The sequence below is a fragment of the Mastigoproctus giganteus genome, chromosome 2 (genome assembly GCF_048544385.1).
Source record: "Mastigoproctus giganteus isolate SK-2022 chromosome 2, ASM4854438v1, whole genome shotgun sequence".
Lineage (NCBI taxonomy): Eukaryota > Metazoa > Arthropoda > Arachnida > Uropygi > Thelyphonidae > Mastigoproctus > Mastigoproctus giganteus.
Window position 1 is genome coordinate 34,145,120 of NC_143576.1, and position 23,593 is coordinate 34,168,712.

The window sequence follows — 23,593 nt, forward strand, 5'->3', positions numbered from 1 at the left end:
AAAGTCAAGTTGCAAAGAGAGGAAGTCAAAGAGTTCCAAGTGATTAGTGGAGTTGAGAGATTGGTAGATGACAGATGAATTTGACAGGAGGAGGAAGAGAGATTTTAAGCCAGAGAAAATTGAAGAGAGAAGATTCCAAATTACTAAGTCTCTGACAGGGAATATCAGAACGGACATATACAGAAGTGCCACCTTTGAGGCAAAAGGAATCATACAGCGAATAATTTGGGCAACTGAGATGACCAGTGGTTGAATCAACTGATAACTGAGATTGTCAGAAAAAAGTACATGGGGTATGGAAGACTGTAAGTGGAAGTGGACATCATTGAGATTAGAACTGAGACCACGTATATTTGTGAAATGAACTAGGAAGTGTTTGGGAGGTTTAGAGCTTTTTGCAGATAATTTTGATCTATTAGTTTGACAATGCATGGTGTATTTAATAGTAAGAAAGTGGGGGCGACATGCTGTATGACGTAATGAAATTTTTGGATATGGTGTACACATTAGCATTAGTTGAGGCATATGATGCAAGAAAGCAAGCTTATACAGCATCAGCCAAAAAAAAAAAAAAACCCCCTTCCCATTTCTCCCATCCAGTCACTCCAAATGTTTGTCTAGTTCAGCCTTAAATTATTTAAGCTATCAACTTATACAATGACAGATGGAAGTCTATTCCAGCAATCAACTACCCGCTGGCTAAAGGCAAACTTCCACACATCTATTCTACAACTGTCTTTCCTCAATTTGAATCTATGCCCCCCCCCTCCCAGCAAGCAGAAATATTCCATCAGCATTGAGCCTGCTCAGACCATATTCAAGGCCTTATACACTTCGATCCTTATACACCTAGTCTCCAGATGCTGCAACTTGCAGAACTTAAGCCTTTCTTTGTAAGCGCACCCCCTTGTTCCTCTCACCAATCTTGTTGCCCTTCTCTGTACTTGTTCTAGCAACTTTAATTTAATCATAAGGTAAGATTAAATTTATTTAATCTTACCTTATGATTAAATTCAAATTAAATCTTATCTTTCCTTGATGACATAACTAGGTTAACAGTCAAGATATATTGAAGAATGACTGGGCACTCTACAAGCCAGGTAAGATTGTTTATTTAATCGCACTTTACAATTAAATAAACAATTTAATTTTTCGGTAAGATTAAATTTTTATCGAAAAATTATCATGAAAATTTTCCAGTTCGATTATTCAGAAAATTGGGTATCTGGAAGAGGTCTGACCTCAGTTATTCCAGATAACTGACGTGTGTGTGTGTGTGTGTGTGTGTGTGTGTGTGTGTGTGTGTGTGTGTGTGTGTGTGTGTGTGTGTGTGTGTGTGTACACTTTATTGCCAAAATGTGTAAGATAAAAGCATCACCTGTACATTCAGGAGCTTACAGATGAAAAGTATTACAATATTAAGTGCACATTGAGACTGGAAATTAAAAAATAACAAACACACAAGTTCAGAGATACACCTTAGCTGTTAGCAATTCAAACATGCTGAGAACTAAGTATTGGTTTCCCAGAAGGATCTTGATATGAAATTAAATCTGTGCACCAAGCTTGAATATGAGACCTTGATTAACAGTCAAGATATATGCAAGAATGGTCAGGCACTCTAAAAGCCTGGATCAGTTTCCAACATATTAAAAAATGTAAGGGCTTCATTAAAGAAGCAATTAGCATTTTTCTTGTTTCTTGATGTTACTAAGCATGGTGTAAGTTTGCTATGTAGCTATCTGCCAGAAATTCTCCACTGAATGAAGTTCCCTGGATTGACAATGTTATCAGTACCAATAAACAGATTTAAAACTGCTCAATCAGGAAATGCTAAACTGATTTGGCCATGGGAAACCCAAGATTCTTTAGAACAGTTGTTCTAGAAGATAACACTTGGAACCTTACTTTAGCAGACAGTTTAACATTCAGAACTCATAAGTATAACCTTAAGATTAGAATGAGCTACCAAAGACCAAATGGTTGATCCACAGGTGATAAGAGGCTGAACATAGCAAAAACAAAACACTTCAAGATCATTTTGCATTCTGAAACTTTGCACACATTGACTTAAACTTCAATATTCCTTTAAAAGCCTTGTTCTGAGGACAGCTAAATGTTTGCTAAACATGTTTGAAACCTGTCTCAAATTCACAAAAACTTAACACAGGATGACAGTGGAGAATCCTGATCAAAACTATGAAGTATATGGGACAGGACCAGAAGAAAGAAAGAAAGAAGGGCTGAAAGAATGTTAACTTGAGGAATGCCAACAGATGTCAAGTATATTCCACTACCTGCATCATTCATAGAGGACAGAAATGGTTCAGATAGGATATTAACCAATACTAATAGAACTGGCTTAGCAATCCTGAAACATGATTGCAGAACTTCAATTAAATAGGATACACGAACACTCAAAGGTTGAGTTGGCATCAATAAACAGTGTATGTAAATCAAGACTAGTATGATAGGCAAGATGAACTCTTCCAATTAATTGTTATGAGCAGGTTGCCATTAAACATCTTGCCATACTGTAATCAACATTACTCAGCTGATTTACAAAAATTTGATAAGGGTTTAATAATTTTTCCAAAACATTTCATAAATGGTGAACACATGAAAAATTGTAAGAAAATCCTAAATCCCAGATGGATTTAGGTACCTTAGCCATAGCGATTGGCCCCGGGTGCCAAGCATTCCACAGCCAAGCAATTCTAGAGCATCTCTAAAAGTGATTTCTCAAAAGAGCATATCAGCGAATAGATTCTACTTTTTTGTTTTAACAACAGTTTTTCTTGATTTGTCTATTAAAAATAGCTCTTTCTCACTACAAGTAGGCAGAGGCCCAGAAAAGAAAACCACTTTTCTGTTTCTTTTTCTGTTAGTACTAACTTACTAACTCAGCTGCTTGGTCACCTTGTGGCACGGGGAGTTGTGCCATTCGCTCATGCCAACCTTGGACACTTCTAGTCAGGGCCGAAGTTCGGCGAATCCCTGTTATTAGGGTGTACTTCCAAAATAATCAGGTCTATTAGGAACAAACTAGAGAACGCTGAATAGATCTCTCTCTCTCTCTCAGGCCGCTGACGTCTGCCTCGCAGAAACATGGCTTCAGCCACATCAAGACATGCTTTTCTGCTCTACTGTTGCCGGTTACCACATGTCTGCCACCAGAGAGCACTCTATAGGTGGCGGAGTAGCGGTACTGTATAATATTTTCATATTCTCCTATGAATACTCAACTACAACTCAAGCTTTTGAAGCAATTCGCTATGCTTCCACTCTAGCCACATAGATATTGCTTCTGTTTATATTCCCCCAGGACCAACAACTGAAATCATTGAAGATCTGGGGAACTGGCTCTTTAACCATCTTCATCCATCTGCACAACACCTTGTTTGTGGTAATTTTAACCTGCCTCCAAACTGCCATCACCTCTTTGTCAGGCTCTGTGAGTTCTTTAAATCTATTGATATGACATGGATCAATGAGAATCCCACCAGGGGTTGAATCTACTGGATCTTGTTTTTGGTTTTACCATATGCACAGCTGATGACGATCCCATCATATTCTTCCAGTCAGATTACCTGCATATAGTCTTGACATGGTTATTGGAGGTACCTAACTTCAACATCCCTGACAAAAAAATAGTTAAATATGTTACAGCACCAAAGTACCTTAATCCTCAACTCTTTGTGGAAGCAGCATCCTGCATTCCCTGGGATGTCCTCATTTACTGCGACCTCAGTCTTGCAGTGGCACTTATGTCCAACTGGATCAAATCCATCACCGACTATGCTGCAACCAAACAAGTAACAGTAACTCCTCGCTCCAGATCATGGTGGACTCCCAACCTTAACAATAGCTTCCAAGAAAAACAATTGCTGCACAAGAAATGGAAGCTTTCAAATAACAGTCATGACAGAATTGCCCTTTCCCATGCCAGGGCCCACTTTAATCGAAAAAAAGCTGCAGCAATCCAAGAAAACTTAGACTGCACTCTGAGAAAAGGAAAGCCATTCTATGCTGTTCCACATTGCTAAGCCAGTCAAATACTTGACCTTCAAGAATGGCTTAAACGCATCACTAGGTTCTCATATACAACAGCACTCCCATCTACTACTCTCAAGAGCCGACTGGGCTAGCCAGGTGGGTAAAGTGCCTGCCTGGTAACCCAAAGGTCACAGGTTCAAAACCTGCCTCGGGCTTGGATCAGAGTAAAATGCAAAACTTTGGGAGGTGCATTATGGCCACAGAAGCCGATGCGCCAACAACTAACAAAAAAAAAAAAAAAACTCTCCAGCACGAATATGAACACCCATCAGATATCCTAGTGACTATCCAGATCACGAAGCAGCAGCTCATACAGGCCATCAATTCCCTTCCCACAACAGCCACTGCTGGGGAGAATGGAATTCCACAATTTATGATCAAATGTTTGAGCTCTTTCATCATAGACCTCTTCTCTTGATCTACAACAGATGCCTCGCTGATCATTACTTCCCACCACAATGGAATAAGTACAGAGTGCATCCCATCCCTAAAAACCAATTTACCACACACATCAGTGTGTGGTAAATTGATTTTTACCACCCACAATTACTCACCAAATCCTACAGACAAAACCACCTGACATCCACTACGCCATCCCAGGAAAATCATCAATTACCAACTTGGCAGCTACAACTGAATGCATCCTCTCCACATTCTAATAAAGAACTGAGCTTGCAACTACATATCCAGACATAAGTGCAGCCTTTGATGCTGTGTCAATCCCTGCCTTGCTCTTCCTACTTAAAGAAAAATTTCACATTCGAGGTGATATGTTATTCTTTCTCAAATCTCTGCTCTGTTACAGAACACATTCTCCATCGGGAACAATGCACTCTATCCTGTGACATTACTGCTGGAGTTCCGCAGGGGGGGGGGCGATGTCCTATCTAGTGTTCTGTTCATGGCTATTATTGTGCCCATCTCTGCCTCCATCAGTGGCCTCTTATGCTATGGTGATGACCTCAAGCTGCTGACACATGTTAATCCTGGCGACAACCCTGCTCAGCTCAGCAACAGGATCAATTCTCAGCTTAGGAATCTTGAATCGTACCTTGCATGCTTCAACCTTAAAATCAACCTACAGAAGTTTGTTCAGGTTATCTTTTCCCAAAAATGTGTGCCAACCTTAACCTTACTCAGCATTTCACTAGGAGGAGTACCAATACCAAATGTGCTCTTGCATACAGACTTTGGCATTCAATTTGACCAAAAGATGTCCTTTGTCAACCAGATTGACAAAATCAGTACCAAATTTTCTCGCCTTAGGTGGATCTCAAAGTAGCAGCTTCTACAAGTTTGACATCCCCTCATTGTCAAAAGATTCATTATCTCCATTCTCTACCCCATCATTCTCTATGGTGCAGAAATATGTGCCCACAAACCTTAAACAAGTGTACACCGCTGAATACTGGCACTGAAATGGGTCAGTACCAAGCTTTGTCTGCCTCCTGCTACCATAACAACGAAAATGGCACAAGCACTGGAAATTCAGAGAGTGAAGTCTCTGATTATGGAAAAGTGGTTAGTCTTCACAGTCAAACTCCTCACTGGCCAGATATTATCTCCAAACATTTGGAATGCCTGCTCTTGGAGGATCCCACAGCCAAGTTTAAGATTGTCACTGTGGTGAGCTACTGCACTTGTGGCTCACCACAATAGGCTTGCACTCACTAACAGTTTTCTTCCCAAGCAGATGCTCGCTGCCCTGAACTGTGTAGATGCTGACGTTGATAGCCTGATAAAGAATAAGGAAGACAGATTAAACTTCATCAAGTCCTTCCTTGCCCACGATCCCTGACTTTCTAGAAGAGGATTACAAAGCTCCCATTTCCTATCCCTAGGATCTATGAACAAAAATCAAACTGATGTTTAGCACTTTTCCATTCTCATTAATCCTTAATGTATTCATTATCTAGTTTTGTATTTGTATGCTGCTCTTCTATGCTGAACTTTGTTTTGTATCTGTATTTTGTAATGTGTTTATTCAAGCTCCTATTTGTGAGCTGGTGGCCGTGATGGGATATTGTGTTGTATGTAATTCTTTACTTCACAATAAAGATTTATTTATTTATTTATTTATACTCATAGATTCAACAGTCCCTTGTAAATGCATTCCGTTACAAATTACTATTGTAGCTGTTGACACACGAATAGCGTTTGCCGTTACTTTAACACTTGTATCAATCTACCTATTGCCCAGTCATCCTTGTACCTTCAGAAACTTGATCTCATTCAGAGTTGCCAACCCATTTCTGTTTATTGGGTGACTTCAATGGATATCATCCACTTTGGGCATTCTCCCAATACAGACGGACAAGGACAACTCATTGAAATGCTTGTCGACAGACAAAATCAAACCATATTAAATACTGGTTTTCAACTTACCTCCACCTCCCAACAGGAACAGTCTCTTCAATAGATCTCTCTATCTGCTCTCTGATTCTCTTTCCTTGTATTGTGTGGACAGTTGTGGATGGTCCACTCAATAGTGACCACTATCCAGTATTTGGAGATTTAATATGAAATGGAAAGTTAATTGCATAACCCTTAGTTATGAGATTCAGAGGAGGTCCCTATGGACTGGATATGTGAGAATGCATCTTGAATTCATAAAGGAGATTGAAAGGTGACATGAGCAACTACAGACCTGTTAGCTTAACTACTGTTCAAGAGAAAATAATGGAGTCACTGGTTAAAGAAGTAATGCACATAGTTCATAGGCTCTGAAAGGAATAAATTTGAAAAATGTACTATATGAAGTAAATGAACATATACCAGAAAGTCCTTATGTAATTAGCAATGTAAAATATATCAGTGCTCAGTAGCGAAGAAGAAAAATAAATTAAAACTGAACAAAAGGGGTCATAAAGCCCATCTTCCAATGGGGGGGGGGCTGGCATTGGTGCAGGAAGAATTACTGTATATATATTACTGCAGAAAATCAAAATCTTTCCTAATATGTGACAAAAAAATCTGCATTTTCCATGTGTAGGCTTTGGAGTATACACTTAAATCTGTTTTTGAAGGTCATTTTAGGTACCTTTCAGATAATGCATTCACTCATTAAAAGTTTTCTAGAAATTTTTGTAATGTGTGTGTTACTATTTTCTTAGCTGTGTTTCCAACTAAATAGTAGATGCGACTTTAATACATAGTGGCATGAAAATTGGAGGTAAATATCTCACCTGTTGACCATTCTTTTCTGATTTTGACTTAAAAAATCAGAATTCTCTGGAATTCAAATACAGAACTTTCTGAAATCAAATTAAGTGATGTAAATAGATGTAGAGGGCATTATTGCTTTTAAAAATGGTAACAGTGAGTTTTTTACATTGTTTTATGAATTTCTTAAAATTCTAGTTTTATCGTTGACAGTAATTTTACTTTAATGATTGGCAATTATATCAAAATAAGAAATTACTATTTAAAAGCATTTATGTACAAAGTTTTCATTTTTACAAAACTTCAAAATTTCATAAAGAAACCATGACTCATCCTATCCTTGAGAACACACACACACACACGCACACTTGAGAAACTCACTTAAGAAAGGATTAACAAACAAATTACAAACATAATTTGTGAATTATGTTGTAAGTTTCTTCCCTCTAAACAAGATTACAAACATAGCTAATCATCTTAAGAACGAAAATTTGCAAAAGATAAACTCTGCTATTCATTGTTTGTCGATGACCAGCCATTTCAGATTTGTGATGCCCACTTTCATTCACACAGCAAACTGTAAGGTAATAGCAGTTATCAACAGCAGCAGCATGCATTGTAAACCTTGTCTTTTGTGAGGTATTGAAATTATTCTGTGGTTTGATTATTCATCACTCAGATACTAGTCAGTGTTGTCTAATTCGGGAGAAAGTAGCACTCTGGTTGCTAAAATAAAGCATAAAAAAGTGCTTAAAATGGTTTTTGATAGCTAATGTTCAAGAAATCAATGTTTTATTTACACATCTCTGGAAAAAAGTGTAATGTGTAAGTGAATTTATATTAGTAATGTATTATTTTTAAGAGGGATGTCAATTTTAGAATATTAAATAATAGACAAAAGTTCAGTGGTGAATACTGTTAGAGCACAAGTTAAAAAAAAAAAAAAAAAAAAAGAACAACAACACATACAAAAATGTGATTAATATGATTCCAAAAATAAATTCTTTTCTTTCAAATAAAAACTCACTGAGAACAAAGGATGAAAATGAAGACTCCTGACTTAAAATGCACTACCAAGTACTTTGTTTTGGCTTCCACTTCAGAAAATAATGAAATTCAGTACAACAATGTTGAACCGAGCAACAATTGTTATGAAAAGATCCCAGAAAATGGATAGTAAATGTGAGTATGATATTACTGGTACTAAAACATGGATTTAATTTGTATGAAAACTAACCTTTTCAGTAGCTAAGTGTAAATTTGGAGATAAATATCAGCAGTTGCAAAAGAATGTTTTTACTGGAATTTTAAAAATGGTTAAATGCAAAAAAAAAAAAAAAAACATATCTGAAACAAAAATTTTCTTTATTAATTCCATGTTTTTTGTTTCTGGCACTTCATAGTTTTTCTTCAGAATTTTTGTTGGAAAAATATTCATAAATGTGGCTTTTTTTTTTTTTTTTTAAATTTTATTGACTGGTCAAAAATATTAACATAATGGAAAAAAAATTGCAAGAGATATATGAAAAGAAAAACAGCATTGAATGAAAATACAGTAAAACCTCTTGAATACAAAATTCAAGGAATCTAAATTTTCATGATTTGTCCTCTCTCTCTCTCTCAGGGTAACTCGGGAATTTTTTTTGGCTGGTACAGAGCATAAGCCTCGGGCTTCCTTGTACCGTATGACTGATAATAATAATAAATAATAACTAACAAAATGAAGTTTATAGTAGTGATATCCACCAGAAGTGTAAAAATTTTATCTTTTTTTTTTTGTACACATCTAACAATAAGAAATAATAACAAAGCCTTACTAATAAATAAATAATACACATATTTTCTTTAGATTTTCTTTTATTCATGAGATAAACTAAGAGAAAAAATAATCAAAATTAAAATTGTGTGGGTGTGTAGTAGTATTAGTAGTAATATATAACAGTTAAGAAGGGAAAATAACAAAAGTTATAGTAAGTCTAATGCTCCAAAATGCGTAGTGCAGTTGATATAAATAATGTGTGGTTTGTAGAATATATATATATATATATATATATATATATATATATATATATGTAATTAGTATTACAAGCTAGAAAAAGAAAAAAATTACAATCCTAATATTAAAGGCAACATACAAGCCAGTTAACCTTTAGTAAATGAAACTAATTCTTTTAAAGAAAGAATTCAGTTTCGTTTGGATAGTTTTTGTCTTTTATTCATTCTTATTTCTGTATTTATTAATGATATTGATGATGGTATTGCAAGGAAAATGTCTATGTGTGCATGATTTAAGGAGTGTGAGGAAATCAGGTGCCAACTCAGCATTGTTATGGGCCTATATGAGAACTCGAAGGACAGGGTGGATGCCCTCAAAGGATTTAAATTGAGTGGCCCATCAAGCTCTCAGCTGTCCACATCAATGCCAGAGCGGCAACTCTGGCATTAATATGGGACCAGTGCATTCTGCCTTGGGGGGTTGCCGCAACACAGCGGCAACCCCCAAGGCAGAATGCACTGGTCCCAAACGAACTAGTTTTTTTGGTGACTCTATTGTCAGGGAAATGGGGAACATATTGTGCAAAAAGGATAGGTGGAACAGGACCAGAGTATGTCTGCCAGGGGTAAAGGTTGATGACGTAGAGCAGATACCTTTTTAAGGCCACAAAGGGTGATATTGTTGTATATGTTGGCACAAAAGATATTAAGAGTAGGAGACCGTTGGAATTACTTAACAAGTACAGGTCAATGTCGAAAAAAAAGCCGTGAGTTAGGGTTGAATTTGAAAGTGTCTGCAATTCGGCACAGACGATAGGAGGGAGTATATGATGAGAACCTTGTCGATCAATTCGGCCATGGAGAGATTGTGCAAGGCTCAAGGGGTAGAATTTTTCTCAGCCTGTGCTTGTTAACAGGAGAGACTGCTTCTACAGGGATGGGATACACTTAAATAGAAAGGGTGCAAGAAGATTTGCTGATGCTATTGAGGCAGAGTTAGGTGGGTTGGAAAACTGCTAGCTTGGGAGTATACACTGACTAATAGATTAACAGTAGCCACTTGCAGAGGTGAAAGTCGTTCTTGCACTGCTTCTATTGAAATGCAATTGAGCAGCAGCCTGGAAAGCAGGCAAATGGGATTTCAAGGACTGCTGGGAGTCATAGTGGAAAAATTAAATACATGGGCTGTGTTAGGGTAACTAAGAGTAGAAACAGGTGCATGTATACTTTTGCATGTACACTAATGTTAGGAGTATAGTTAATAAATTTGATGAGCTTGAAGTGCTAGTCAAGACATCAAAGGCAGATATTGTTGGGATATCAGAGACGTGGTGTCACATAGGCATAAGCAGTGCAGAATTGGAATTTGGGGAGTACAATGTGTACAGAAAGGATAGACAGGACAGGAAGGGAGGAGGGGGTTATGCTGTTAGTTAAGAAACACATAAAATCTAAGGAAGTGCATCTAATTGATGCTGGTGCACAATGCAATGCTGAGTCTGTTTGGTGTGACATAAGCACTGGGAAAGGAAAAATGAGAGTAGGTGTGTGTTATAGGCCTAATGAATCTGATGAGTATAATGAGCAATTCGAACAAGTATCTCTTTCAACCCTCAACCTATGCATAGTACTAAGTACTATATGTTCTAATACCTCTCATGTTTGGGGTTTCATAAAAGAAAAAAAAAAAGTTTCTGAAACTGGAAAGTGGAATGAAATGTGCCTATCATCAGCAAACTATGGACTTGCACAATGGGGTTATACCTGGGTTATTTACCATGTCACTATTGTGAATGTGTAAATAAAGGATTTGTCTTTCACAGACCAACCGAACGTTGCTGAAATTAGGTCCACTTGACTTGAATATCACCCAAATATCAGTTCATTAGGGTGTTTTAGACTCCCAGGTAGCAAAGCCCAGCTTGTCATACATGAGAGAATATCTGTGACAGCCTCAAGAATCTAGTTTTAGGAGAAGCAGGTGCAAAGTAATTCTGGCAAGATTCTGCATTGGTAATTTCCATCCAGCTTATTTGTATTTGCTTATGGTAGAGATCACTCCTCGATGTTCTTTCTGTCAATCCCAGTTAACAACCAGACATAAGAGACATTCTCAGTGAATGTCCTCAACAGTCAAGTATCTAGAAATCCAGCTTTTGCTCACTGTCTGACTTGCAGTTAAACTTATCACACATTTTTGGCATTGATGCAAATTTTGAACAACTTTTTCACTATTATATGAGATGCATATATTTATATAATTGTCTCTGATCATCATAATCTATAAGATTAGTCATAAGTAAATCATGACCAGGCACAATATGGCCCAGGATCCCCTTTTGCGAAAAACCATAACTGGGCAGTGTTCAAACATAGCTGCCCTCTTGTCAGAAGCACCACTGCACTTGTCATTCCTTTTGCATGAAAAAGTATATCAGATTAACACCAATGATCACAATGTTCTCAGGTGTTATATCTGAACCTAATATATGGGAGGTCAGTGTGTAGAGCAGTGGTTCCCAATCTTTTGTCATTCAAGTAACACTTGAAGTTAAAAGACTAATATTAATGGTGATTGTTGATCAAGCAGAAGTTTTCAAAGTAGTTTAAGAGTTGGCGGCGTTAATTGATTTCTCCATTATTTTAGAAAGAGTAGAAGTAATTGCAATGGGATGATAATTGGATGTAAAGGATTTGTCACCCTTTTTAGGAACTGTTTGGATATGAGCAAATTTCCAAGCAGAAGGAAAAACACCTTTGGAATGCAAAAGTGAAAAAAGGCAGCAAGGAACAGGAGTAAGTTCAGGAGCACAGGTTTTGGGAACAAGTGGAGAAATATCATCAGGACCTGGAGCTTTCTTAGCATATCTCTTCCGTCAAAAGAAATCCTTTTGATGGAAGACCACAGGAGGCACTGAATGGAGTGTGTTGGGAATGGTGGGAGGTGTTTTACCAAGATCATTAATACATAAGTTGGAAGAAAAATGGGATGCTAGCAGGTCAGCTTTATCCTTGGCTTAATTGATAACAGAACCATCTGGTTTTGACAGAGGTGGGAGCAGAGATGGGCAAAAGTTGCGGCCAATAGCTTTGGCAAGAGACCAGAATGCTCGGCTACCATTAGCGCAAGAAGCAAGTTTTCTACTCTTAGCCTGTTCAAACTCTAGTTTGGACTGATTAATAACTGCTTTACAATTGTTGTGAGCTTTTGTGTAGGCAGAAAATGAAGAATTAGAAACAACCAATTACGATATGCAATATTCTTCTCTTGAACATCCTTAGCACATTTATTGGAAAACCAAGGTTTAGTTAATGGACGATATTTGAAAGTGGAGTGTGGGATAAAGGATTCCATTCCTGCAAGAATAATTTTACTGACACGATCTGAGCAAATGTTGACATCAGAAGTTTTGAAACAGTAATCTGTCCAAGGAAAAGAAGAATAGAAATCTCGCAGGTCATCCCATTTTGCATTCTTGTAATGCCAAACAAAAAGGTGGTTGGGAATAGCCATGAGATAAAGGCTCTGTTGGAGAAGAGACAATCACCAAGTTGTGCTCTGAGGTGCCTAAAGGATCACACATTTCAGCCGTGTAGTTTTTTTTTTTTTTTGGCTGGTGCAGCATAAGCCATAGGCTTTCTTGCACCATGCGGCCGTTACTAATACTAATTGTGCAGAGAAATAGTGGGCAAGTAAATCAGAGTGTCTTATAATGGGGGATTTCAATTTCCCAGATATTGACTGGAATTTGTGGGTTGATCACTCACACACAAGCAAGGCTTTTGTGGATTTATTGAATGATTGTTTTCTACAGCAGCATGCTCTTGAGGCAACTAAAGGGAGTAATACTCTTCATCTGATTATCAGTAGTGATTCTTCATGCATTAAGAATCAGCAGATAAAGGAACCACTAGATGGCAGTGATCAGTGTGCTGAAGTGGGATTTACTCAAAGGTAACTACCATCAGGGGTAAAGGGAAGGGTTTTTGCTTTTGTAAAGGTGACTATGGTGGTCTGGGACAGTATTTAAATTCTATACGGTGGAACCAACTGATGATGTTACCAACAGCAAATTCAAAATGGGAAGCATTCAAAGAATTTATCTTGGAAGCTACTAGGTTTTACCTACCAACTAAGAAATAGTGTTCAAAGTTTAGGCCTAAATGGATGTCAGATGAAATAATGAGACATGCGGCAGAGAAAAAAAATGCATGGGATACATATAAATTAATGGGTAACATGGAAGCCTATGATAGATATAAGCTGGTCTGTAACCAAGTCACAAAGGAGATTAGGCAGGCAAGGGCAGATTATGAGAAATCCTTGGCAAAGGATGTAAAGAAAAACAACAAAGAGTTCTTTACTTATGTAAACTCTAGAAGGAAATGGATGAATCAGATTGGTCCACTGGATATTGATGATTCTGCTCAGGTGGCTAACAAACTAAATTAATATTTTGCATCTACATTCACACATGAAGAGTTATTCAGGGAGGGGAATGCCAGAGTTGTATTAAACTCTGGCAGTAAGCTAGATAATCTTGTAATAACTGAGAGTAAAATGGAGGAGAAATTGTTGAAGATAAACTTAAGAAAGGTACCTAGGGTGGAATCTATCCAGTTATATTAAAGGAGGCAGCAAAGGAAGTAAGCAAACCCTTAGCCATAATTATGAGAGCTTCCATGGACTCAGGGGAGGTACCAGTGTACTGGAGATGTGCAAATGTGACCCCAATCCACAAAGGAGGAACAAAGGGAGATGCGAGTAATTACAGTCCTGTTAGTTTAACTTCTGTTTCAGGGAAATTAATGGAGGCACTGGTTAAAGAAGCATTGCAGGATCATCTAGACAAGACTTCAGTTATAGCTTGGACACAGCATGGGTTTGTTAAGGGGAATTCTTGTCTGACCAGTTTGACTGGATACTATGATGTAGTCACAAAGGAACTGGATGAAAAGAATAATTTTGATATCATATATTTGGATCTTAAAAAGGCTTTTGATACTGTTGCACATGGAAAACTGCTGCACAAATTGGAGCAGTGTGGCATTGGAGGCAAATTGCTGCAATAATAAAGGGATGGTTGAGTAGGAGAAGACAGAGTGGTAATCAATGGACACTGCTCTTCGTGGACTAATGTTATTAGTGGAGTTCCCCAGTGTCCATTCTTGTTTTCTGTATTCATTAATGATATTGATGATGGTATATCAAGCTTAATGTCTAAATTTGCAGATGATACGGAGGTCGGCCGGGTTGTTAATGACAGTACGCTGCTGCAACAGGATTTAGAAAAGTTGAGCAGTGGGCTGAGAGGTGGCAACTGAAGTTTAACAATGACAAATGTAAAGTACTGCATATGGGAATTAACAACCCCAGAGTAACGTATAAACTGTGTGGTACTACACTGACAGTGGTAGAGAATGAAAAGGAACTCGGTAATTATGCAGGCAGATATGAAGTTTTCTGAGCAGTGTAGACGGTCTGCAAGAGTAGCTCATAGTGTCTTGTCAATGATATACAGGAATTTTTCTAGCAGGGATAAGGTTGTGATTATCCCCTTGTATAAGGCAATGGTCAAGCCACACCTTGAGTACTGTATACAGGTCTGGAGGCCTCATTTTAAGAAGGATGTAGAGCCGCTGGAACGAGTAGAGAAGAAGGGCAATAAGTTTAGTGAATGGAACAAAGGGTTGCTCTTAAGAAGAAAGGCTTAAGTTTTGCAAATTACACTGTCTGGAGACTAAGCACCTGTACGGTGATCTGATTGAGGTGTATAAAGCCTTGAATGGTGTGAGCATGCTCAATGCTGATGAGATTCTTCCTTTTGCTCAGAATTAATCACCTGAGAGGGCATAAATTCAAATTGAGGAAAGACAGTTGTAGGATAGATGTGTGGAAGTTTGCCTTTAGCCAGTGGGTGGTTGATTCCTGGAACAAATTTCCATCTTTCATTGTAGAATTGATAGCTCAAATAGATTCAAGACAGAACTAGACAAACATCTGGGTGAAATGTTTTTTTTTTTTTTTTGGCTGATGCTGTATAATCTTGATTTCTTTCATCATGTGCCTATGCTAATAATTGTAGCACAGACATCAAAAGCAATAGTTTTTTTTTTATATGAAAATTCCAAACATGAGAGGTATTAGAACCTATAGTACTTAGTACCGTGCTTGGGTCGGAGGTTGAGAAGAGGAGAGAAGATATTTGTTGACATGAGCTTCTGTAGAATGTAATTTTCAGGAAATATGTATGAAGGAAGGTTGTTCCAGAAAATGGCAGTTGAATGAATAAACGAGGAAGATGAAAAGTTGGTTCTATAAGTTTGAAGTTGGACAGTAAATGGAATGTTGGCTGGTGGCAGCATGTGTTCGGACTGTTTTGAAAGAGAGTGGAAATTATAAAGTCAGTTCAGAAGAACAGTGCCCATGGAAGTATCTGTAGAAAAGCCATGCAGCAGAACCAGTACGTCTATGAGACAGCGAGTGTTCTGATGAGGTATTGTAGTGTTCTGATGAGGAATTATCCTTGCAAGTAACTGTGTGATGAATTTTCACAACACTCATGACTGGGCAGAAGAGAATCTGCATACCATCATCCACTGAATGCAACAGCAACAATTTATTATTAATGTATGTAAAGGAATTATTGTGGACTACCTAATTGGTCCTTTTTGTTTTTCTTGGAAGATTAATCAGAGAATCCTATTCTGATATTTTTTTACCAAATGATCCAACCAAAAGCTTCTGTTCTGAGACCCACTAGATTTTCTTAGGTTGTTAGGTGATTTAACAAGTTTGCAAGATGATGGAAATTTACTCATAATTCACATTTCTTTGTCATTTCCAGTTTTACACAATTTACTACTGAAGCACTTGGTGCCTCCATAGCCAGGTGGGAAGGAGAAACAGTGCGTAGCACACGCTTCTTGATTAGACCGGGGTTCGAGCCCGTCACCACCAAATATGGAGGATGCAGAAAGGTCAGGGAATAACCACCGCATATTCCCGGAGCAATATGGCCTTAGTTGCTAATGCTCCTAAAAACCAAACAACAAACTGAAGCACTTCTTGCTGTCCATATGTGTGTTTATGCACAATGGCACCCTGCCTCATTTCAGTAAAGTAGCCAAAACCTATTTGGATGAGCATTTCCCTGATTGATGGGTAGATAATGCCCATTATGTGGCCTGTTTGCTCTCTAGATCTGAACCACTTGAATTTTATCTGTAAGATTATATAAAATCTGTCATTTATATAACATCCATTGACAGTGTAACATTGACTTTATTCATTGATGTGTAGAACTAGAATACCAGCAATCCTGAACAATACTTGGAATATCTGAATGCATCAGACAGTCCATGATGAGGCATGTTTAGCTGTGTGTAAAAACAGTTTTTAATTTATTAGTTTGTGTATGATCATATCTGAAATGTTCTTGTGAATTCAAGCACAAGGCAGTCATTTTGAGTACTTCCTTTTAAAAATAAGGTGGATTATTGTTGTAAATAGCTGTAACGTGGAAACAAAAAGCAATTTGTTTTGTTTCCCATGCTGTGGAATAGCAGAATGGTATAAAAATTAGGTACATTAGTATGGTTCCAAAATGATTCTAATTTTAGTTTATTCTTAATTGAGAATTTAAATTTAATGCGGTCTGTTTGCATTTTCATTCGATTTAGGTTTCACTTTTTATTATACTGAAGTAGTAGGCGTTTTCTCTGTATTCTGAGCTTGTCTTGATTTTCAGAAAAGCAGTTTGTTTCCTCACCTCACAAGACATGTAAAATGTCCTTCTGTTTCGTTACTGTTTACCTGCCCACCACTAGGCAATGTATAAATTTCATGGCTGATTATTCTGACTTCATGTGTTTAAAATTACTCTGGTTTCTGCACTTAGACTTAACAATTTCTTTTTGTCTTTCATTCTTTGAGTTTGTTGCTTTACCAACATAACACATGTTGCTTCTATATTATAGTCCATTTCTGATTGAAATTATTTTTTTTATTATTATTATTATTAGCCATATGGTGCAAGGAAGCTTGAGGCTTATGCTGCACCAACAAAAAAAAAAAAAAAAAAAAAATTCTGAATTAGAAGGGAATTGCCAAGAAAGAGAAGAATGATGATATCCAGCTCAGGACCCTGGGTGTGCCAAGCCCATACTCACCAGATGTGAGCCCCATGGACTATGAGATATTAGAGCTGACTGATGAGGAAGAAAACAGTCATATCTGAAATGTCAATGTTATTTAAATTCTTTCTCATAAGTAGCATATTGTATTTTGCAATTTTTTTTACCTATTAATACTTGGTAGTGTTATGTCATTTAGGAACTTATCTCATATGTGCCTAACATAGCCCAGAATCTTTGAAATAGTCAGAATTTTTAAGGCTTGCTAAGATCATAGTATTATTCCCAACAGCTTAGCTATTAATAAAAATTAGCTTATAGGTTACATAATCATTTTGTAATTTTTAAAACTTCATTTTTAGGAAGAAGTTTTACAAGAATCTGTGACTATGATTCCTGATTGCCAAAAGCGATTAAACAAGGCTATGGGTGATTTGAAGTCAATCTTGGCAAGTTGGATATCTTATTACATTAATATCTGTACTTTGAACTGCAGTAATTTTTATTTATTTTTTAAATGCCAGCTGATAATTGTGATGGTGATTTTATTTAAATAATTTATTGCTGTTATGAGCGAAAGGGTGTGTTTTTAGATGTTAAACCGCCGCTACATTTAGCACTGCAGCTAAGGCTGGAAAGCTGTTGAGAGCTAATTAGTATGCAGAGTGAAATCGTGTACAGAAACTAATAGGGTTTTAATATATAGCTGTACCAATCGATTTTTTTGGGAAGGATTGATTTTTTTTTTTCAGTAAATGTAGACACGTTTGAAGTATGTTTGAATATAGAGGAAATTAAGGTGAAAGTAAAAACAAAGCCCGCAAATGTGTTTCCCTATTAAAAAGAAATGAGCAAGTAGGCAGCACTAGGATGGCTGCTGTAGACATTACTACAGCAATAAATTGACTCTGTAAATGTAAGACACAACATTAGAACTAACATAAAAGCTTGGTATTGCTGAGTTGTCAAGTTGCAGTAAAGCAGTGAATGCATTTTAGTTGACTATAGTTTGAATCCACATAATCACTAAGGATGGTAATTAATAATATTCATTGTCAAATGACTAGTTATAAACTGTTTTGACCTGTGTGGTCATCAGAGTGTAAACATCTCATTTATATTTCAGCCAAAAGTCTTATTACAAAAATGAAGTTTCAGATTCAATTAAACAAAAATTAGCAATTGCCTAAAAAAAATAACATAATTCTATTATAAATATTCTTGTTTTGAGAAGGGGCATCTGATGATTTTGTAATCTCTGTAGCAGTAAGAAAGTTTGTTCCCAACGATGGTATATCTCAACTCTAATGTGAGACTTGATGCAAAACCTGTCCCAAGGAAAATGCTGGCATACTGAGATGGTGCAGTCATTGCACAAAATACATAAGTGATGGATAGAAGAGAAGCAACAATCAATCCTAAGAAACTTTCACAACTTTTTACAGCAAAGGCACTTAATTCAAAAAACAGAGGATGAGCTATATATCAGTTTGCTAAGAAGTAAATTGCTGAAGACAATTTGAACTATTCACTTAAATATCATTAATAACATAATACAAATATAATATTAATAGTCGTGAAATAATATAGGCACAAATTGGCCAAGATTTAAATTGTGCAGTATTTCTCATTGAACTGACATATAACCCCCCCCCCCCATATATTAGCATTGGTACTGGCAAATGATGCAAGAAAGTAATCTTACACAGGTGTCGCAGTTCGGTTGGCATTTTATGAGATATATTAAGTTATTGAGATCATTGATGGGATATTTGTGTGTATCTTTGTAAGAATTAAATAGACACAAATATCCCATCAATGATCTCAATAACTTAATATATCTCATAAAATGCCAACCAAACTGCGACACCTGTTACATTGGCAGCACAACCACCAAATTCGGTTCCTCCACAACTTCCAATACCCGTACATACTACCACTTCAACAGTTTAAAGACAAGTCAATCCTGCACTGAGTTAACAACCCATGCTCAAACCCACAACCACACCCCACTTGTTGACTCTGCCATCACTATTATTAAACTTAGATCGAGCTACAGAATTCTTCAATATGAAGCCCTCACCATCGAATGGTACCGACACCATTCTGATCGCAACATTATTAACGCTAAACTTCCCTTCAACCTTTCACCGGCTTGGAACCTCTTGCGGCTAAAGTTCCCACGTGTCAAAATGAGCATCATGGGAGTTTAGATAAACTTTAAAATACAACACGCACTCACTTCTCTTTCATTTGCCAACTGATGACGGTTTACTCACGAAAGTCCATTGTAACGACTATTGGCACCACCGGTCTTCTCTCTTTTTTTCATTTTTCATTTACGTCTTTTAACCTCTTTATGACAACCAAGGATTGGAGATCTGCATTTCTACTTCCTCGTGCTCATTTTAAAATCTGTTTAAAATATTTTCATCCCATTCCCCACCTTAGTTCTATTTAATGCTTCTTTCAACCTAAATTTAATCACCATCTACCAAAAAATTTTATTGCAGATTTATACAAGGTGAGTACCGTTTTCTAAGCATTTGCTATTCATTTTTTAATAAAATAACACTTCCAATTTTATCCCTCCATTCCCTCCAAACATTTGTCTAGTTCTTCCTTGAATTTGTTTAAGCTATCAACTTCCACAGTGAGAGATGGAAGTTTGTTCCAGCAATCAACCACATGTAAGCTAAAGGCAAACTTCCATACTCTGTTCTGCAACTATCCTTCCTCAATTTGAATTGATGACCCCTTGTGTGTAGTCTGAGCAAGAAGAATAATCCTATCAGCATTGAGCTTTGTCCATCTGTTCAAATCCTTAAACTTTTCAATAAGATCACCTAATTTCCAGGCACTTTAATTTGCAGAACTGAAGCTCTTTCTTGGTAAGAGGATCCCTTTGTTCCCTTCACCAATCTCATTGCCCTTCTCTATGCTTGCTCCAGCAGCTCTACATCTCCCTAAAATGAGGCTTCCAGACTTGTATGCAGTACTCAAGATGTGACCTGACCATTACCTTACACAATGGGATAATCACTTCCTTATCCCTGCTAGCAAAATTCCTGTATATCATAGACAAAATCCCATGTGCTGTCCTGGCAGCCTGTCTGTGCTGCTCAAAGAACTTCATATTTGAATGCAAAATTACTTCCCCCCCCATCCAATTATTTTTACATTTTTCACTACTCTGAGTGTAGTACCACAGAGTTGGTATGTTAATGTGGGATTGGTACTACCCATATGGCTTGTGTAATTATACACCTGTTAGCTTAACTTCTGTTCCGGGGAAAATAATGGCATCTCTGGTTAGAGAAGTAATGCAGGATCATCTAAACAGGATAGAACTTATATTGCAGTCGCAGCATGGATTTGTTAAGTGGCAATCTTGTCTGACCAATCTGATCGAATATTATAATGCAGTAACAAATTAGGCCAATGGGCTGAGAAATGGCAGTTGAAGTTTAATATTGATAAATGTAAGGTGCTGCATATGAGTAGCAGCAATCCCTGATTAATGTATCAACTGTGTGGTGCTATATGGGATTCTTTGAACCATGCAGTCAGGCTGCCAGGACAGCTCATGGAGTTTTGTCTATGATATACAGGAACTTTGATAGCAGGAACAAAGAAGTGATTATCCCATTGTATAAAGCAGTGGTTAGGCCATATCTTGAGCACTACATATTAGTCTGGAGGTCTCCTTTTAGGAAGAATGTACAGCTGCTGAAATAAGTGCAGAGAAGGACAACAAGATTGATGAAGGGAATGAAAGGGTGTTCTTACCAAGACAGGCTTCAGTTCTGCAAATTTAAAGTCTCTAGACTAGATATCTGCAAGTGATCTGATTGAGGTTTTTAAGGCTTTGAATGGATTGAGCAAGCTCAGTACCGACGGCATTCTTCCTCTTGGTTAGACTACACACATGAGGGAACATAAATTTAGATTGATGAAGAATGGTTGCAGGAGAGATGTATGGAGGTTTGCCTTCAGCCAGTGGGTGGTTGATTGTTGGAATAAACTGCCATCTGATGTTGTGGAAATGGGTAGTTTGAATAAATTCAGGGAAGAACTAGACAAATTATTGTAGAGGATGGGCAGGTGAAGTGAGAAGTGTTTTTTTTTTTTTTTTTATTCTTTTTTGGCTGATGCTTTATAAGCTTGCTTTCTTTTATTATATGCCACTACTAATACAAACAAATAAAATTCACAAAATACATGCAGCGTTTCTCATTACCGAACTTCATTATTTGATGCTAAAGATTTAGGTTTATTCGAATATTCCTTTGTGCTGCTAATAGTTTGTTTGCCATGTTTATAAAATAAACATGCACTTATAGGAAGTAGTGAGTATCCTGTGGGGGAGGGCAACCAATGGTACCAGCAAAAGATCCCACTCCTTAACCTGGTGGTGGCATCCCCAATTGTAGCAAAGTCAGTTGGCAAGTCACCGGACAGGTGACCAACTTTCTTTTACATTTCAAAAAATATCTTTGCATTTTTTGAAATTATTGCTTGACATTAATAATATTTCATCCTTTCTTAATGTATTGCAGTACTTACTGTTTATTAATTTTCAATAGAACATGAAATATTTAAATAATGCTGATTTTGACTTTTTATATATAAAAAAAAAATTATTATGATCAAAATGAAAATAAAAAGAATAAAGTTTTAGACATAAATATGAATCTATTAAAGTCTTCTATTTGCCAATTTAACCATCAGCAGGTGCTTCAAATGCCTGTGCATGCACAGGCATTTGAAGAATCAGCAAAAAACAACTTGAAATTGTTCACTTTTTTGATGCTACCTTTATTTTCATTCTTTTATGAACACAACTATGAAAAATTCATTTTTTATATTAAAAACATTTTAAATTAATTTTTGAAATTAAAACTTAATTTAGACATATCAGTGAGCAAAATGCAAATTTCAAAACCTGCTGCATGAAATGTGGAGTATGGACATCAACAGTTTGATTCCAGATGATACTTGAATCTCATGAGGCCAGTGAGTGTTACCAATCAGGAGAAAGTGTGTATCAGTAAAGCCAGCTTGCTATGCATAATTTGTGATGGATGCCACTCAACATGTGCATATAATGAGGTTTAACTTAATTTAATTTTTTCTAATTGTGCAATAATTAACACATTTCTGCCCTTTTCAGTGTAGAAATAAAAAGAAAAAAAAAAATTTCAAAAACAGCAGCTGTTAGGAGTTTCAGCTGTGTGGATGGATTTGCTGAAATGTTGTCTGGGGTCTCTTGTGTTGCAGCTGCCTGCCTGGCTGAGGGTTAAAAAACTGTTAAGCTCTCAAAAATTTAAATGTTATGTGTTTTCATATATTTCTGTTTATCTGTGTATGAATACTTTTAAAAAATAAAAAATGTGTGTATGTGTGCGTGTATATGCAAGGTGGAATTAATAGGTCTGTTAACAAACAAAAGAAATGTGATTATGGAAGCATAAATTACACAAGATGCCATAACTATTGTAGGTGTGAAAAAGAGAAAGAATGTGAAAATCCTATTTGTTATAATGAATTAGGCAAAATTATAGGCCGAGACAAAAAGCCAATTAGAGAAAAGGTAACTGTAAAGCAAAACATGATTAAGTAAAAATGATATGATTAAATTAAAATAAGGAGTGATAGCCAGCATCAGATATGGGTGGGTAATTTTGGTTAAGGTCCAGAAAGGGGTAGAGCAAATATAAAAATTCAAATGTGATGTTAGCTAAAAGTAAAAATTGATACATGATCAGGTACTTCATCAGGGGACTACTCCTGATAGTGTATCAAATACTGCGTTTTTATACTTGAGGACTACTTTTTGAGGATAAGCAAATTTTAGAATTAAATTGAGTGAAGTCAAAGTAGTTATAAAGTATGACTCTCACAAAATATGGACAAGGTAGTCCCAATGCAGTCTATGCTTTAAAGCAAAATAAATTAAGGTGAATTAAGAAGTATAGTGTTAATAATATTAAAATAGAAAAATAAATGTTTATAATGCAAACTAGATGCAAAAATAAGTGGTTATAAGCAAATGATGCTATTTAGAATAGATAAAGAATATGTATATAATTTAAGAAGAATATGTATATAAAATTTAAGATTTAGTGCAAGCAAAAGGACAGGGAAGGAATAAAAGTGTAAATAAAAATAAAAAAGGCAAAGGTAGCGAGAGATTAAGGACAGAATCCCACCCTTAATCTCTTGCTATCTTCACCTAAATAAA

The 23,593-nt window shown here is 36.6% G+C and overlaps 1 protein-coding gene across 1 annotated transcript in view; it reads left to right on the forward strand.

The window, feature by feature from the left end:
• The window catches only part of LOC150089261 (tubulin-specific chaperone A-like), a 76,158-nt gene that overhangs the window by 27,508 nt on the left and 25,057 nt on the right, over positions 1-23,593 (forward strand). The window contains exon 3 of the mRNA XM_090390407.1: positions 17,712-17,798. Coding sequence (XP_090246533.1) covers positions 17,712-17,798 — 87 coding nt within the window. The remainder of the gene's footprint in view (positions 1-17,711; positions 17,799-23,593) is intronic.